We start from the raw sequence: 14,233 nt of genomic DNA, 5'->3' as shown, positions 1-14,233 counted from the left end.
CATGCGCTCACAAACCACATGTGAAAATACATACATCAATACCACGACGTTTTCAGATACATAACTCAATGCAATGTTCACAATCCACATAAAAACACGCCGCGATTGGGCAGTACATTAACACAAGGCTACAAAAATGGAGCACGCAAATACAAGGCACACTTTTGTACATACTTCCAAGTTTGGCCTGCCCAGCGGACTCGGAGAATTACTGCTTGCTTCAAGCTTGCAGTCGCGCTTTTAATTCCCTTTCGGAAGCGGCTGCGGCTTTTCTTCCTGTCGCGGGTTCGACTCTTCTTCCGCCTCATTCTGAGGCTTCTCTTCCGAACGCTGTTTTGGCCCAGCTTCCTATTCGTACTGCTCTCTGTGCATCGGTTCATGCTTCGAACCCTTCCTCTTTTCCTGTGGCTAGCGCGTCCGTTGCGAACAAATTTAACGCCAGTTCGCTCCTGACGGCTTCGCTTCTCGTGTCTTCTTTCTTCTCGGTGTGCGCTCTTCTGTTTGCGTTTGCGCCTCCAGACCGAGTCCTTGCTGAACGCTGTGCTCGTTCGTGTGAACTTCTTTCTGACTTTGCTGCGATGTTCGCGCTGCTCGCTTGGTCTCGACTCAGCTTTCTTCAGCTTGGTTCTGTTTCTGTTCATTCTCTTCCTCAGCTTTCTTCAAGGCCCATCCTGTTCAATTCCCCCTGTATTGGTGGTGCTCGATTCGCTTCTCTTTCTTTTTACTTTCTTCCAAATTCTCCTTCGGGTCAAGCCCGGTTCATTGTCAATTGCATCACCCGAGTTGTTCTCTCGCGATGAATCAACTGGTTCAGCTCCTTTTTGTTCTTTGAGGACTGAGCTATCCTCTTCTTCTAAGTCCATTTTCTTCTTTTTCTTCTTGCGGAGCCTTTCTTGTGAGGGGCATTCTGAGCATGGCTCATTAGATGTTGATGACTCATTTTCCTCACTTTCGTTCAGCATTGCTTCCTCAGCTTTCTCTGATACTTTACTCAGCTCCTCAGTTTCAGTGCAGTGGTGCTCCATTCCTTGTACTGCACTGTCTCCTTCTTCCGAGGCACAAATTTCTTCGCCTTGCTCTTCGGGAAAGCCCTCCTCGCTGCTCGAGGGTTCACTCGGAACGGCTTCCGGGTCTTCACTGAGTGCGCTTTCCTCGGGTATTACTACGTCTGAGCTTTCGCACTCAGTGCCATTTAACCACTCTTTCTCGTGGTCTTCACTGCCGGATTCAGAGGTGTAGCACTCGGACTCCTCCATAGAGATCCCAACTGCTTCATCGTCGTCATCATGCGACTTCCTTAGGGTGCACTCTGACTGTAGCGTCAGGTTGGCCTTCTCAGTGCCTACTGCATCAGCGGTAGCTACACTTTCGATTTCCTGAGCAAGCGACACTCCGGTCTGTTCTTTACTCTCTGTGCTTTCAGTTGCAGGAACAGGCTGTTCCACAACCTTACTCTCACTAGTGGAGCTAGTTACAACCTCTTCCGTGGTTGTCAACAAATCAGACTCGTTAGTCGTCCACCCGGCCTCTCCAGGGACAAGCTCCACTGGCTCCCTGACGTTCCTCGAACGCCGAATTTCAGCAAGCTTCCTCTGAAGGATTGCCATTTCTATTTCAAACGCTCTTTCGGCCGCTTCCTCGCGCATTTTCCTTTCTCTCACTTCATCTTCGCGTTTCTTTTGCCTCTCTTTCTCAGCGGCTTCTCTAGCGCGCTGTCTTTCTCTGTCCCTTTCTTCTTCTTTTCTCTGCCATTCTCTCTCTCGCTCCAAAGAGAGCTTCTCCGCCTCTTCTTCTCTCTTCTGCCATTCTCTTTCTTTCTCTTCTCGAGCTCTCTCTCTTTCTTTCTCGGCTCTGTCTCTCACCTGGTCCACCCATTCACGCCGTTCGGCTCCGGTCATCCCCATCTGGAGGCCGACCTCTATTAGCTCCTTTAGCTCCTTGAAGCTCATCTTTGGAGACCGAACTCTACATTAAAGGCAATGGATACCTCTACACGGTGAACCTCACTAACCGCTTCGGCGCGGCACCTCAGAATATCGCTCTGTTGCTAACACTCGGTTATGATTCGTAAACTCCTACCGACTCTTTCTCCGTTTTCTGTGCTTACATACACCAAACGTCCTGTCGCGGACGCCAGAGTATATTGACACCCTCACTTCGCGCACTTTTACGTGGGAAGCTCCCAGACACACTTAGAGCGTGTGGGGGTAGCGGTCTCGGACTCAAAGCAGATGCCCTCGACTCAGCGTGCCAAGCTCAGCGGAGACCAGCTACCAAGTTACAAGAGGTTTTTGGGCGTTTGGAGCCCAGCTTTCGCCGGTCGCAAGCCAGAGAATGGGTCGGAGCCAAAGGTTCACAAACAAAACAAAGTTTATACAGCAAAAAGAGACGATACAAAGGATTTCCCAATCACTTGTACAAACACATACAAAGTGATTAACAAAACATTGCAACGCGTGCAAAGTTAAACTCGAGAGAGAATGCAATACAAAGGCAATATTGCACCTAAAGTGCACTAACACTCGAGAGAGAGGTAAACAAACAAAACACAATTTGTTCACCGGGCACTGCGGCGTCCGGCGACCAGAGTTCCACGACGATGCCGTCCCGCAGACTGGCGAACGTTGCCTCGTTGGTCCGATGCTGGCCGAGTGGTGTTTTCCCGGGAGTCGAACGGGCGCGCCGGTCCGGACTGACTTGACAGCGGTCAACGTCCTTCTTTTATAGGCTGGCTCTCACGTCTGTTTGTTCCACGCGCCAAAGTAGGCGCGCACATACACGCAGCATCGGCAGTGCTGTCTCCCTTCCCTCTTCCAACCGGCCGCGCGTCCCTATTGGTCAGAGGTCGGGGGTCGCATCTCGAAGATTCGAGCGTGTTTTGGCGTGGCGCCGTCGCCGACGGGCGAGGGGGACGTCTCTTAGTGCACGCAAGGCTGCGTCCTTTCCCCCCCGTCAGCTGTAGAAGCAACTCGGATGTTCTAGAGAAATCTTCGGCATGGATGACTCATTCCCTCGGCGCCCCCCTTAGCGAAAAATAGGATGTGCTAAAAATACATCCGATGGTTCCTAAGGGACAGGACTGCTATCATTACCTTTCAGGGCATCACATCCGATGAGTTCCCCATGGGATGCAGAGGAACCCCACAAGGGGTTGTACTCTCCCCATTTCTCTTTAATCTGGTAATGAGGGACCTTCCCCGCAAGCTTAGAGAGATAGAAGGCTTAAACATCAGCCTCTACGCAGATGATGTAAATGTCTGGCTAAACAAAGAAAGGAGGCGAATCAGAAATGAAAGAAAAGCTACAGAAGGCAGCGGATATCATTAACGAGCATGCGAAATGCGTGGGTCTCAGCTGCTCTCCGCAAAAGTCGGAGCTATTTGTAGCAATGAGCAAGCGCAGTCAATGGATACCGGCAATCGAGGTTACACTTGAAAATAGAACGATACCAATTGTCGAGGAAATAATACTAGGCATGTATATTAACAGAAAAGGGAAAAACAAAAGTACGCTAGACAAGCTCAAAGCGCAAGCTGAACTTGTCGTCAGAGCCTTCAGAAAGGTATCTAGAAGGGGGGAAGGACTCTCAGAGTCCAGCAAACTAAGACTCACGCAGGCCTTCATCGTTAGCAGGATATGCTACGCAACCCCATTCCTGAAAATAAACAAAACCGAAGAAAAGGCATTAGACACAATCATCAGAAAATGTGTCAAACGAGCGCTAGGGCTGCCCATTTCCACGTCCAATGAGATACTGGAGAAAATGGGCCTGCATAACAATTGGAGAGAATTGACTGAAGCGGTTAGAACATCGCAAATCGAAAGACTAACATCCACACCCGCAGGAAGGAAATACCTAGAGCTAGCGAAATGGGCAACCATAGATAGCACAGTGAACACAAGAACAGATCTGGGAAGAGAAATAAGAGAGCATCTTATTATCGCTCCCATACCTAGAAACATGCATCCCATCCACGACAAAGGCAGAAGGAAAAGCAGGGTCGCACAGCTGGCTGCTAAGCTAGGCAAGATGCCACAGGGAACCGTGGCCTACACTGATGCCGCGGTAGGCACGCTAGGAGACACCGTCTCCGTAGCCGTCGGGGACTCAGGTAGAACGTTACGCGTTGTAAGACACCTTGACTTAAAACCCCTTGTGGCGGAGGAGGTTGCAATAGCGATCGCTCTAACTCAGCCAGGTACCAAATACGCAGTAAGCGACTGCAAAGCCGCAATTAGAAATTACAGCAAGGGACGCATCCACGAAATGGCGGCTAAATATCTAAAAGTCTTTATCCCAGCCCACAATATTCTAATTATCTGGACCCCAGCCCACTTGGGTCTGGTTGGAAACGAGGCCGCCCACAGGCTCGCCCGCTCCTCTTTACCCCGGGGAGCCGTGGACACCTCATACGAATGCAGCACTAAAGAGGAAACCAATACCTTTAATAGCATCACAGACATTCAGAAAAAGAACAAAAGGATCTATCCTCCTCCGGATAGATCGCTTAGCTCGGCTGAGGCCTATGACTGGAGAAGACTCCAAGCTAGAAACTTCGCATCCCCGCTCTGGAGGAGCTGGACAGGAGGTGACACGAGGGAGGATGCGGAGGTGTGCGAGTTCTGCGGGCATACCGCTACACTCGAACACATACTATGGAGATGCCCCAGTGCCCCAGGATATGGCAGAATCAATAATGCAGAGGAATGGGAGACCATACTCAGAAGTGCCGACCTTAGCATACAACTACACGCTACCCGCCTGGCAGCAGAAGCTGCGCGACTATACCGTTGCTAGTCTTCCAGCTGCGACGCTGCCCCTCCCCGGACGCCTGCGTGTGGACCCGGAGGGGCACGGGGTTTCTTCTGGCGGAAATAAAGTTTCTTCACTCACTCACTCATTTCAAACGTATTGTATTAATTTCATATTTATTTCGCATTTTTTTGTCCCTATGCTTAAATGCAATACGAATGCTTTCTAAGTATACTAGGAATAATATTTTAAACGTTCTTAAAAATACGTGAAAAGTACATTTTTGCCCGCTTAGCATATTTATAATGCATTAAAAATATAATAAAAATATACATTAGAAATATACTAAAAATATACATTTAATACATTAAAAATATGTTTACTCGGGCTTAAAAGAAGTCTACTGGGCGGCTCCATGGAATGACACGGGTTAATTCTTCAACTCGAGAACAAATCGTATACAGGTATTTATCATTAATCAACAGGAGTCTGATATTATAAGGTCACGTGATTGAATGGGAACGGCAGATACCTACACACAGCATACCAAGACGACAGCGACACAGCAAACAACAAATCCTACGACAAGCGCTATACTTGGCTTGCCGTATATATATCCAGTGAAAGCGACGCACTATTTTGCACGGTGAGGCCTTTTTTGCGCAAATACTGTGGGCTGCCAAATTATCGCAGAAGTACCCTACTGGTCGCGTTCGAATCTGGGGTTAGTTGAGAACGGAATTGCTAGTTGAAACTTGCGTCAGGCACAGGTCAGGAGTCGAACTGTCAACCAACAGATACATGGGCGTGTAAGGGAGCCGGTCTGCCCTGCCAGACGGGGTTCTTTCCGCTGGCTTCTTCGGACCCAGAAGTACCCAAGGCGCTTTTGTTGGTATAATGCTATCACGTTCTCACACGGAAATGTTCGAATGACATTGAGTGGAATGACATTCGAGAATAGGAATGACATTCGGATTCGACGGACTGCCGCGGTGCTGCACGACACTTTCGAAACGCATTCGAAAGCCTCAGCTCGTTTTCAGTGTACAGCGACGACGACGACGGCGGTCACACTAGTCCGACAACGACAGTATATATCACGCTGAACAACAGCATGTAATTATAGTGAAATATCTAGTTTACTATAATATGATTCTAGAGGGACACGTTTTTCAGGCCAACGACACCGACGAATCCGGTCGGCGGACGGTCAGCCTTGTCGGCGGCTGAGCGAGAGCACGGTGATGAGGCGGCGGTGTGTATATGCTCGCGCTTCTAAATGAGCGAAACGAGCGGCTATATTTCACGTGTGCACACCTGAACACTCACCAGCGATAAGCGCTTGCAAATCAAGTTCAGTCGACGACGGCTCTGTTCCCTTCCGCGACGACTAGGCCCAGCGAGTTCGCAGGGTTGGATCTATGATTTCGGCGGTTGTGAAGAGCGAATCACAAGCTTTAGCGAATGCAAATAGTCACCAGGTGTAGTTTTGGTAACAGTGACCTGAAATCAACTATTGCTTACATCGCAGGGCACGCGTACGATGAACGGGAATCGCCGGTGTGACCCAGACTGCCGAGCCGTGCTTTGCGGCCAGCAGCAGTCGTCGCCGTCGCTAGCTTGTGGATAACAGTCGCCAGACATACTTCTGGATAAAGTAGTTTAAAAAAAAAGTACTGGTCACGTCGGAGAAAGCCGGGACAAGAAGCGAGAAGCGCCGGTCCTGCGCGATGCCAACAACCCGATCTTTCTCAGGCGTGCGATCGCATCATCGCTTCCCACACATTGTCGCACTGCGTAAACAAGCACGAGTACAACCAGTAAAAAAGAAAACAGATTGTTTAATAGAACGAAAGCGCAGATTTCGTTTTATGTTATGTTATGTAAACAAGCGATGTAAACAACAGTATGAGTGCAGTCGTCCTCATCGGCGCACTCCCGGGGAAATTTCATGCTGACGCGGTTAATATTCATTGGCGTAATATTATCCTCAAGCACTCCCTTGGACAGAACACGTGTAGCATCGTTAGTTGACATTCGGTTGGAAGGCATTCGAAGCGCCCGTGTAGCAGGGGTATAAGTGGTGATCACCTTCCTGCTAGAAGTTACCATAAACGAAAGGATGACAAGAAAGGGAAAATTTTCACTCTTCGCTGAAACGTCATTTCGAGCCCTAGATTGTTCCACGGTAGCTTGAAGTGTAATGCAAATATGTTTACGCGGACAACCCATTTGTTAGAATTTAAATATACTTCAGCCGGATTAATTGCGTATTTACGAAAGTACACTTTAAATAGATGGCCAGCACCAAAATGCGATCCCGAAACTCGATTTTGAGCATTAGATTGTTCAACGACAGCTTGTAGTGCGCTGCAAACATGCTAATGCGGACTGCCAATTTTCTAGAATTTCAGTGTTCTTTGGACGAATTAATTGCGTGTTTACGGAAGTACACTTCAAATACATTGATGACACGCAAATGCCATTTCCCGAAACGCGATTTCGAGCACTCGACTGTTCAACGGCAGCTAGAAGTGTGCAAAGACGTTTAAAAGGACTGCCCGTTTGTTAGAATTGAAGTATATTTCGGATGAATTAATTTCATATTTACGCAAGTTCACTTTTAATACATTGACAAGATGCTAAAACTACATACATATACGTTTACAAGGGCTGCCCGTTTTCTGGAATTGAAGTATACTTTCGATGAATTAATTTCATATTTCCGAAAACACACTTTTATTACACTGACAAGATGCTAAAACTGCATACATATTCTTTCACGTATTTGAAAAGTGCTCGAAGTATGCTTTAAGTGAGGTATTTTTGGCACATTTTAAAAATATATTTCGAATACCAAGCATGAAATTTCAGGAACGTATTTCCTACATATTTTTAGTGCACTGATGAATACAAAATATGTTTAAAATGCAATTTAAATACCCCACCGTATATTCCAAACGTATTAGTTTTTGCTAAGGGCCGCCGTGTCGGTGAGCGGTGGTGGAGGGGAGAGGAAGCCACGCGCTTATCGGGGGTTTTCCTTCTCCCCCGTTCGGCTCGCGCCGGCGAGACGCCGTGCGCGCGGCGGTTTTTCTTTGTTTCTAAAATGCGCTGAATTTTGTGACAATGACACAACATAATCAGGCAGTGATTCTGACAATCGCACTTGTATAACCGTTCGCAGAAAATCATTATCTTGACGCAAGAAAAAGAATCTAGTGACTATCTGTCTCAGAAATAAATTTGATAACCCTTGCCCACCGTTCCGCACCTTGTGGAACAGATTGCGTCGGCTGGTACGTTCCCATGTTGACGACCAAAGAAATGTTGCAAACACTGTGTGCAACCTTTGCACTGAAGCCCTTGGCAAAGTTAACGCTTGCAGAACATAAAAAATCCTCGCTATTAAAAACATGTTGCACACCGTAGCTCTTGCAAACATGGAAAAGTTGTGACCGCCCCATTTGCTTGCCTGAGCTTTGACTCGTTCGGCTTCATGGGCCCAATACTCTTTGCTTTCTCTGTAGTTGGTTAGCGGCACACCGAGGTACTTTCCTGGCGTGTCTACCCACTTCATTCGAGAGAATACTTCTGGCGTGGCCTGCCACTTTCCATGCCAAAAACCAAAACATTTCTGCTAGCTGATCGCAAATCCACTTGCATCACAAAAATTTACGGCTTCTCTTACCACTTCTTGCACGCTTTCCTGGTCTCTGCAGAACAGTGCTATACCATCTGCATACCTTCACTTCACTATGACAAAAGGCGTAACCTCGAATTGCGTAGTAAACAGCTTTAAACAAAAGGGCTCCAGGTAAAGTGCAAAAAGGAGTGGAGAAAGAGGGCAACCCTGCCTCACTGACGACAACACAGGAATACTATTACTCAGGCGCTTATTAATTATGAACCTTAATGTACAGCCATTGTAAGCCATTTTCACGCCACCAGTGATGATACATCCTACATTCACATGTTCCAACAGCGCGAACAAATTTTCATGCACAACTTTATCAAACGCCTCATGCAGGTCTAGTTGCATCATGGCGACACGACCCTCCGTTGCATCACAGCATTCAAGGACACTCTTAGCTACGTGTATGTTAGTAAAAATGGTTCTGTCTTTTATGCCACAGGTCTGGTGTGGGCCAACAAGGGTTTTAATTACTATTTGGAGTCGTCCGGCTAGCACTTCCATATAAATTTTGTAGTCTACGTTAGTTAAGCTTATTGGGCGGTAACACTCAACTGACTGCAACCTACTCGGGTCGTCTGATTTTGGGATCAACACCACGTGGGAGGTTCGGAAAGACGGCGGAGTTAACTTTCTTTCGTAACACTCGCTTATTACGCGTTGCAATGCTATTGCCATTTCTGTTTTCATAGCCTTGTAGAGTGCGGCACCGAGGCCGTCAGGCCCAGGCGTCTTGTTTAAGCTCAGCTGCTGTATTGCAGCTTCGATTTCTGCCGCCGTTATAGGCTCCTCAAGTACCTGGGCCAGGTCATCCTTGACTCTTGGCATTAGCGACAGGAATGCAGTTTTATAGAGTTCAACATCGGGCGTTTTAAGGCTGAACAGGTTTTGGTAATATTCTAGAAACGCCCTTTCAATCATCTCAGATTCGGAAGTTACGTCATTGCGATAACAAATTTCCTTTATCTCTTTCGAAACTGCATACTGTTTTTCGTCGCTGCGCGCCCTTTTTGTGGGCGTTTCCCCAAGCCAAAATCTTTCGCTGCGCGCCCTTATCACAGCACCTCGATATTTCGTTTCATCTATTAGTTCAAGCTTAGTTTTGGTCTCTTATTTTTTGTCTGTACAACCCCGGCTTGACGCCTTCCATGCTGAGCATGAAATCAAGCTCGGTACGAAGTTTCTTTTCTTGCTGTTTTTCTTTACGCTTTAAAACACATGCTCTTTCTATAGCGGCCACTTTCACGTCGCATTTAAATTGTTCCCATGTTTGTATAAAGCCTGACTCTTTTTCTAACAAGCTTTTGACTGAGTCTTTTACTTTCTTGCTAAACTCCTCATCCTCCAACAATGTGTCATTAAATTTTCATGATTCCCAACTAAACTTCACAGTCCTTTTCCTCTTCCCTAGTGTGACCACGACTAAAGAATGATCACTGAAGCTGACGTGCACAGTCTGGTACTGGGAACACAAGGGCACAACCTCAGAAGGAACATAAATTCTGTCCAGCCTTGCGTGACTAACGCCTTGGAAATGCGTGTACTGTGCTTGTTCTGAACCTTGCATTATAATGCCAATGTCTTCCAATTCTGCTTCATTAATCATCTCAAACAGCAGCTCGGCACTCGTGTCCCGCAGGATTTTGTTCGTTGTTCTATCTTCAGGTCTACACACACAGTTAAAATCTCCAAGCAATAGTACACTCTTTTCTGTCAGCAGGAAAGGTTGAACACAGCGAAAAAAGGCATCTCGTTCGGGAATTCTATTAGGTACATATACACACACAGCTCTCCACTCTACACCAGAAAAATAAAAATCGCATGCTACAATCCGGCCACTTTCACAGGAAAATACAGTTTCCACGGCGACTTTGCAGTTTCGATTTAAAATTAGACACCCTCCCGACTTTCCCGTTGCATGGCACACGCAAACACTGAACTCTGCACGGTAAATTTCAGCCATCGCATCTGTCAACTCTTCGCTTTCAATTTTTGTCCCCTGAACAGCCAACAGATCGATTTCGTTTTCGCACAAGAGACGCTTAAGCTGATTTTGCCTCCTTCGCGCAGAAAGACCTCTCACGTTCAGTGTAGCAATACGCAAGCAAGATGTTAGTTGAGACGCCATCTAAATGGTTGGGATTCGCCGCTCTCGAAGTGACATCGGTTTGCAGCTCACCTCAACAAAAATCCTTCCAGCTTGCAAAGTACGGCGGTGTCAGCACTGAACCCGATCCAAGACCGGGTTACCAACACGAAGACCCTGCAAGGCACCTCCGCTAAGGCGGAGGGACAGCCGACAAAGTCCTACGATCAGGAGGGACGTTCGGCCTGGGCTTGTAGGCCGCACGTCGAACAGGAGGCGCTTTGGGAAAAGGTTCCTCATGGTCCGTCCCGTCGTAGCTCGTCGCCTTGTCATCAGCTTCGTCGTGCGTCCTCTTCGCTGGCAAAGTTGACGCCGCGGGCATCTCCGTGTCAATGTCCTTCTCATTGGTCGATTCCAAAACCGTCTCAGGTGCACCTACCGCAGCATCATCTGCTTTTCCCGCGTCCGCCTCAGTTCTGGTGTCAGGCACGGATGGTTCTTCTGAGTTGGCAGCCTCATGTTCCGTGGGAAGCGTTGCTTTTTGTGAGGCTATTCTTTTCGGTACTGCGTCTTTCCGACTCTCACGGGTCGCCTCTACCGCGTCGACTTCGTCCATAATATGCTCCTCAGTAGTATCCCTACGACCAGGACCAGCTACGGTAGCATATGTTCGCACGCACTGGGCGTCGTCGTGGCCGAAGCGACGACAGAGCCCGCAACGTGGCACACGGCACTCCCGACGTATGTGTCCGGTGCCTCGGCACCGGAGGCAGAGCGGAGCTCTGCCAGGAACGTGGACGAGTGCGACATCCTCTCCAACACGCAGCTGGTGCGGTAAGTCCTCGATGGTAACGCCCACCTTCAGCTTCAGTGTCACTGAGCGCGTAGTAGACGACTTGTCGACGCAGCCTTTGACTCTCCACTTGTCACGAGTTATGTCGGTCACTTTTCCAAAAACCGCCAGAGCTGCCTTCACGTCGTCATCTTGCACGCCGTGTAGCAGCCATAACAGCTTTAGCCTGACGCCCTGGTTGCATGGGTCAATGACCACGCAGCGGTGGTACTTGACGTTAAACGCCTCCGCCTGGAGCATTTTGTTTTTTTCCTTCTTCATTGCAGAATGTCACGGCCCAAACATGATTCATCTGATATGCCCCGAGGGCAACCACTTCCGGCGGCAATGACAGACGCTCAGGAGCGTCACGAAAGTTTTCAACACGGTATGGCCTGGCTTGGACGTCGCCATGCAAAAAAACAGTATGCAAAACACTCGAACCTGTTGGCAAATGCGGCAAAATCAGCTGGTAGTCCTCGTTCGGTTTGATCGTACTCCTGATACCGCGGCCCGGCTGGGCCGCTGAATCCGCTCCTTGGGAGCCCAAGATACACACGTCCGTCACGCTCGGTGGCCGGAAGTAGAATCCTCCTACGCCACCGAGCTAGCCGGGCGACGAAGAGGGCCGCAATAAGAGCACCCTTTATACGTCCACTTGCTTGTGCGGAAGAAAAAAAAAGGAAGCAGCACGCCCAACGTGGCGCTCGAACCCACGACCCTGAGATTAAGAGTCTCATGCTCTACCAACTGAGCTAGCCGGGCGACGGAGAGGGCTGCAGTAAGAGTGCCATTTATACGTACACTTGCTTGAGCGGAAGAAAAAAAAGGAAGCAGCACGCCCAACGTGGGGCTCGAACCCACGACCCTGAGATTAAGAGTCTCATGCTCTACCGACTGAGCTAGCCGGGCGACGAAGAGAGCCGCAATAAGAGCACCCTTTATACGTCCACTTGCTTGCGCGGAAGAAAAAAAAAGGAAGCAGCACGCCCAACGTGGGGCTCGAACCCACGACCCTGAGATTAAGAGTCTCATGCTCTACCGACTGAGCTAGCCGGGCGACGAAGAGGGCCGCAATAAGAGTGCCATTTATAAGTACACTTGCTTGAGCGGAAGAAAAAAAAGGGAGCAGCACGCCCAACGTGGGGCTCGAACCCACGACCCTGAGATTAAGAGTCTCATGCTCTACCGACTGAGCTTCTTTTTTTTTCTTTATTGCCGGCTTGGCGAAAAACAAGATCACTGTACATGAAATGTTAAAATACGTCCTCCGACATTTGGTGGAGCGTTCTTTAAAAGTGTTTCAAATTTGCAAGTTCATCCATGATACCAATCCATTCTGGGGGGTCATTTTGGGCCTTGAGTGCATCTCTGACATATAAAATGCTCTCAATAAAGTACTGTCTCGCAGGGCGAGTATCAATGTCTGCATTCCGGACTGCCATACGCACTTTCCACAGACTGTGCAGGCCCAGCAGCATGACCATATCTAGGGGTATACTACCAAGATCTCGGACAGGTAGAAACCGGATGCCGCGAGGTGACAACGGGAGGTCTTTTTTTAAGGTTCTTTGAAGGATGTCCCACAAGAATACGGCATCCCAACACTCGAGGAAGATGTGTTCTGTTGTCTCTGGCTTTCTGCACAATAGACAGTTTGTAGACCACGGAACAAAGATTCCCTTTGCTTCAAGCCAGGGTTTTACCGCCAGTGTATTGCTGTGGAGCTGGAAGAAGAATGTTTTGGCTGAAGAGCGAATTGGCATCTTTTTAACTCTTTTTAGGACGTCTCCTCCTGGGCCTGCACTGTATATGGTACGATACAAAGGCACGGGCATCATTAAATCACATATATCTTTGTACAATTGCTTCTTAGAGACAGTACACAAAAATTCTAAAGAAAAACGAGCTTTCAACATCTGGAAAGCAGCAACCACCTCAAACAGGAAACCGCGGACACACGTGCTTCGTACGTCACTCGTCGACACAACGAAATTTGGAAGGAGTTCATGTAGCCTAACTAGTATGACGCTTCTTAAGAAAGGATCACTTTGGTCCCGCAGAAACATAAATCTGGAGACGACCTGCCTCAAAAACAAATGGGCTAGCCCCACACCTCCCTCTCTCACCGACCGGAACAAATTGGTCCGACTCGTTCGCTCCCATGTAGAGCCCCACACAAAAACGGCGAGAACTCTGTGCAGTTTCTGAACATTTACACGCTTCATGCACATAACTTGAAGCACATACCAGATTTTCGCCACTATAAACAAATTGCATACTGTGGCCCGTGCAAAAACTGACAGCTCGCGTCCTCCCCAGTTTAGTGTTCTCTCTCGCGCTTTGTCAGTTTCGCAGTTCCAATATTCAGTAGCGTCCTTGCAATGCTCAAGGGGTACCCCTAAATAGTTTCCCAGTGATTCAGTCCATTGCATGTTTTGGAATGATAAAGGTTTGGACTCCCAGCTCCCGTGCCAAAAACCCAAGCATTTACCCCAATTCACAGTGCTCCCTGACATTCTACAAAATTTGTTTACAATGCTCCCTGTTTCGTTGATGCTGTCTCTGTCTGTGCAAAACACTGCTATATCATCAGCGTAAGCTAAGAGTTTAACTTCAGTCGCCATTAGACGGAAACCCCTCACTTGTTCATTATGAATAACCTTCAAACAAAACGGTTCTAAGTATATCGCAAATAACAGAGGAGACAGTGGGCATCCTTGCCTCACGGATGTCAACACCTGAAAGGGTGTTGTGACGCACTTGTTGACAATAAGGCTCGTGAAACTCTCGGCATATGCCACCTTAACGCCTTCCATTATCACTGAACCTACATTAACGTGTTCTAATATGCTGAAGAGAATTTCG

General features: G+C 48.1%; 1 protein-coding gene, 3 non-coding genes and 1 pseudogene across 4 annotated transcripts; all 5 read right to left on the bottom strand.

Annotated features, from left to right (window-relative positions):
* Positions 1-10,726: 10,726 nt before the first annotated feature.
* On the bottom strand, positions 10,727-12,642 carry LOC149361996 (uncharacterized; annotated as a pseudogene).
* TRNAK-CUU (transfer RNA lysine (anticodon CUU)) lies at positions 12,058-12,130 on the bottom strand. Its single transcript has one exon. It is a non-coding gene; the product is annotated as a tRNA-Lys (tRNA).
* TRNAK-CUU (transfer RNA lysine (anticodon CUU)) lies at positions 12,205-12,277 on the bottom strand. Its single transcript has one exon. It is a non-coding gene; the product is annotated as a tRNA-Lys (tRNA).
* On the bottom strand, positions 12,353-12,425 carry TRNAK-CUU (transfer RNA lysine (anticodon CUU)). The gene has a single exon. It is a non-coding gene; the product is annotated as a tRNA-Lys (tRNA).
* Positions 12,643-12,657: 15 nt separating the features above from the next.
* LOC149361995 (uncharacterized) lies at positions 12,658-13,636 on the bottom strand. The gene has a single exon (XM_089569635.1). The coding sequence runs from the start codon at positions 13,597-13,599 to the stop codon at positions 12,658-12,660; it is 942 nt and encodes a 313-aa protein (XP_089425761.1). The 5' UTR covers positions 13,600-13,636.
* Between the last annotated feature and the right edge of the window lie 597 nt (positions 13,637-14,233).

The sequence above is a fragment of the Amblyomma mixtum genome, chromosome 2 (assembly GCF_055824585.1).
Source record: "Amblyomma mixtum isolate Tamu chromosome 2, ASM5582458v1, whole genome shotgun sequence".
Classification (NCBI taxonomy): domain Eukaryota; kingdom Metazoa; phylum Arthropoda; class Arachnida; order Ixodida; family Ixodidae; genus Amblyomma; species Amblyomma mixtum.
The sequence above is the reverse complement of the archived record's forward strand: the minus strand, read 5'-3'. Positions and strand labels throughout refer to the sequence as shown.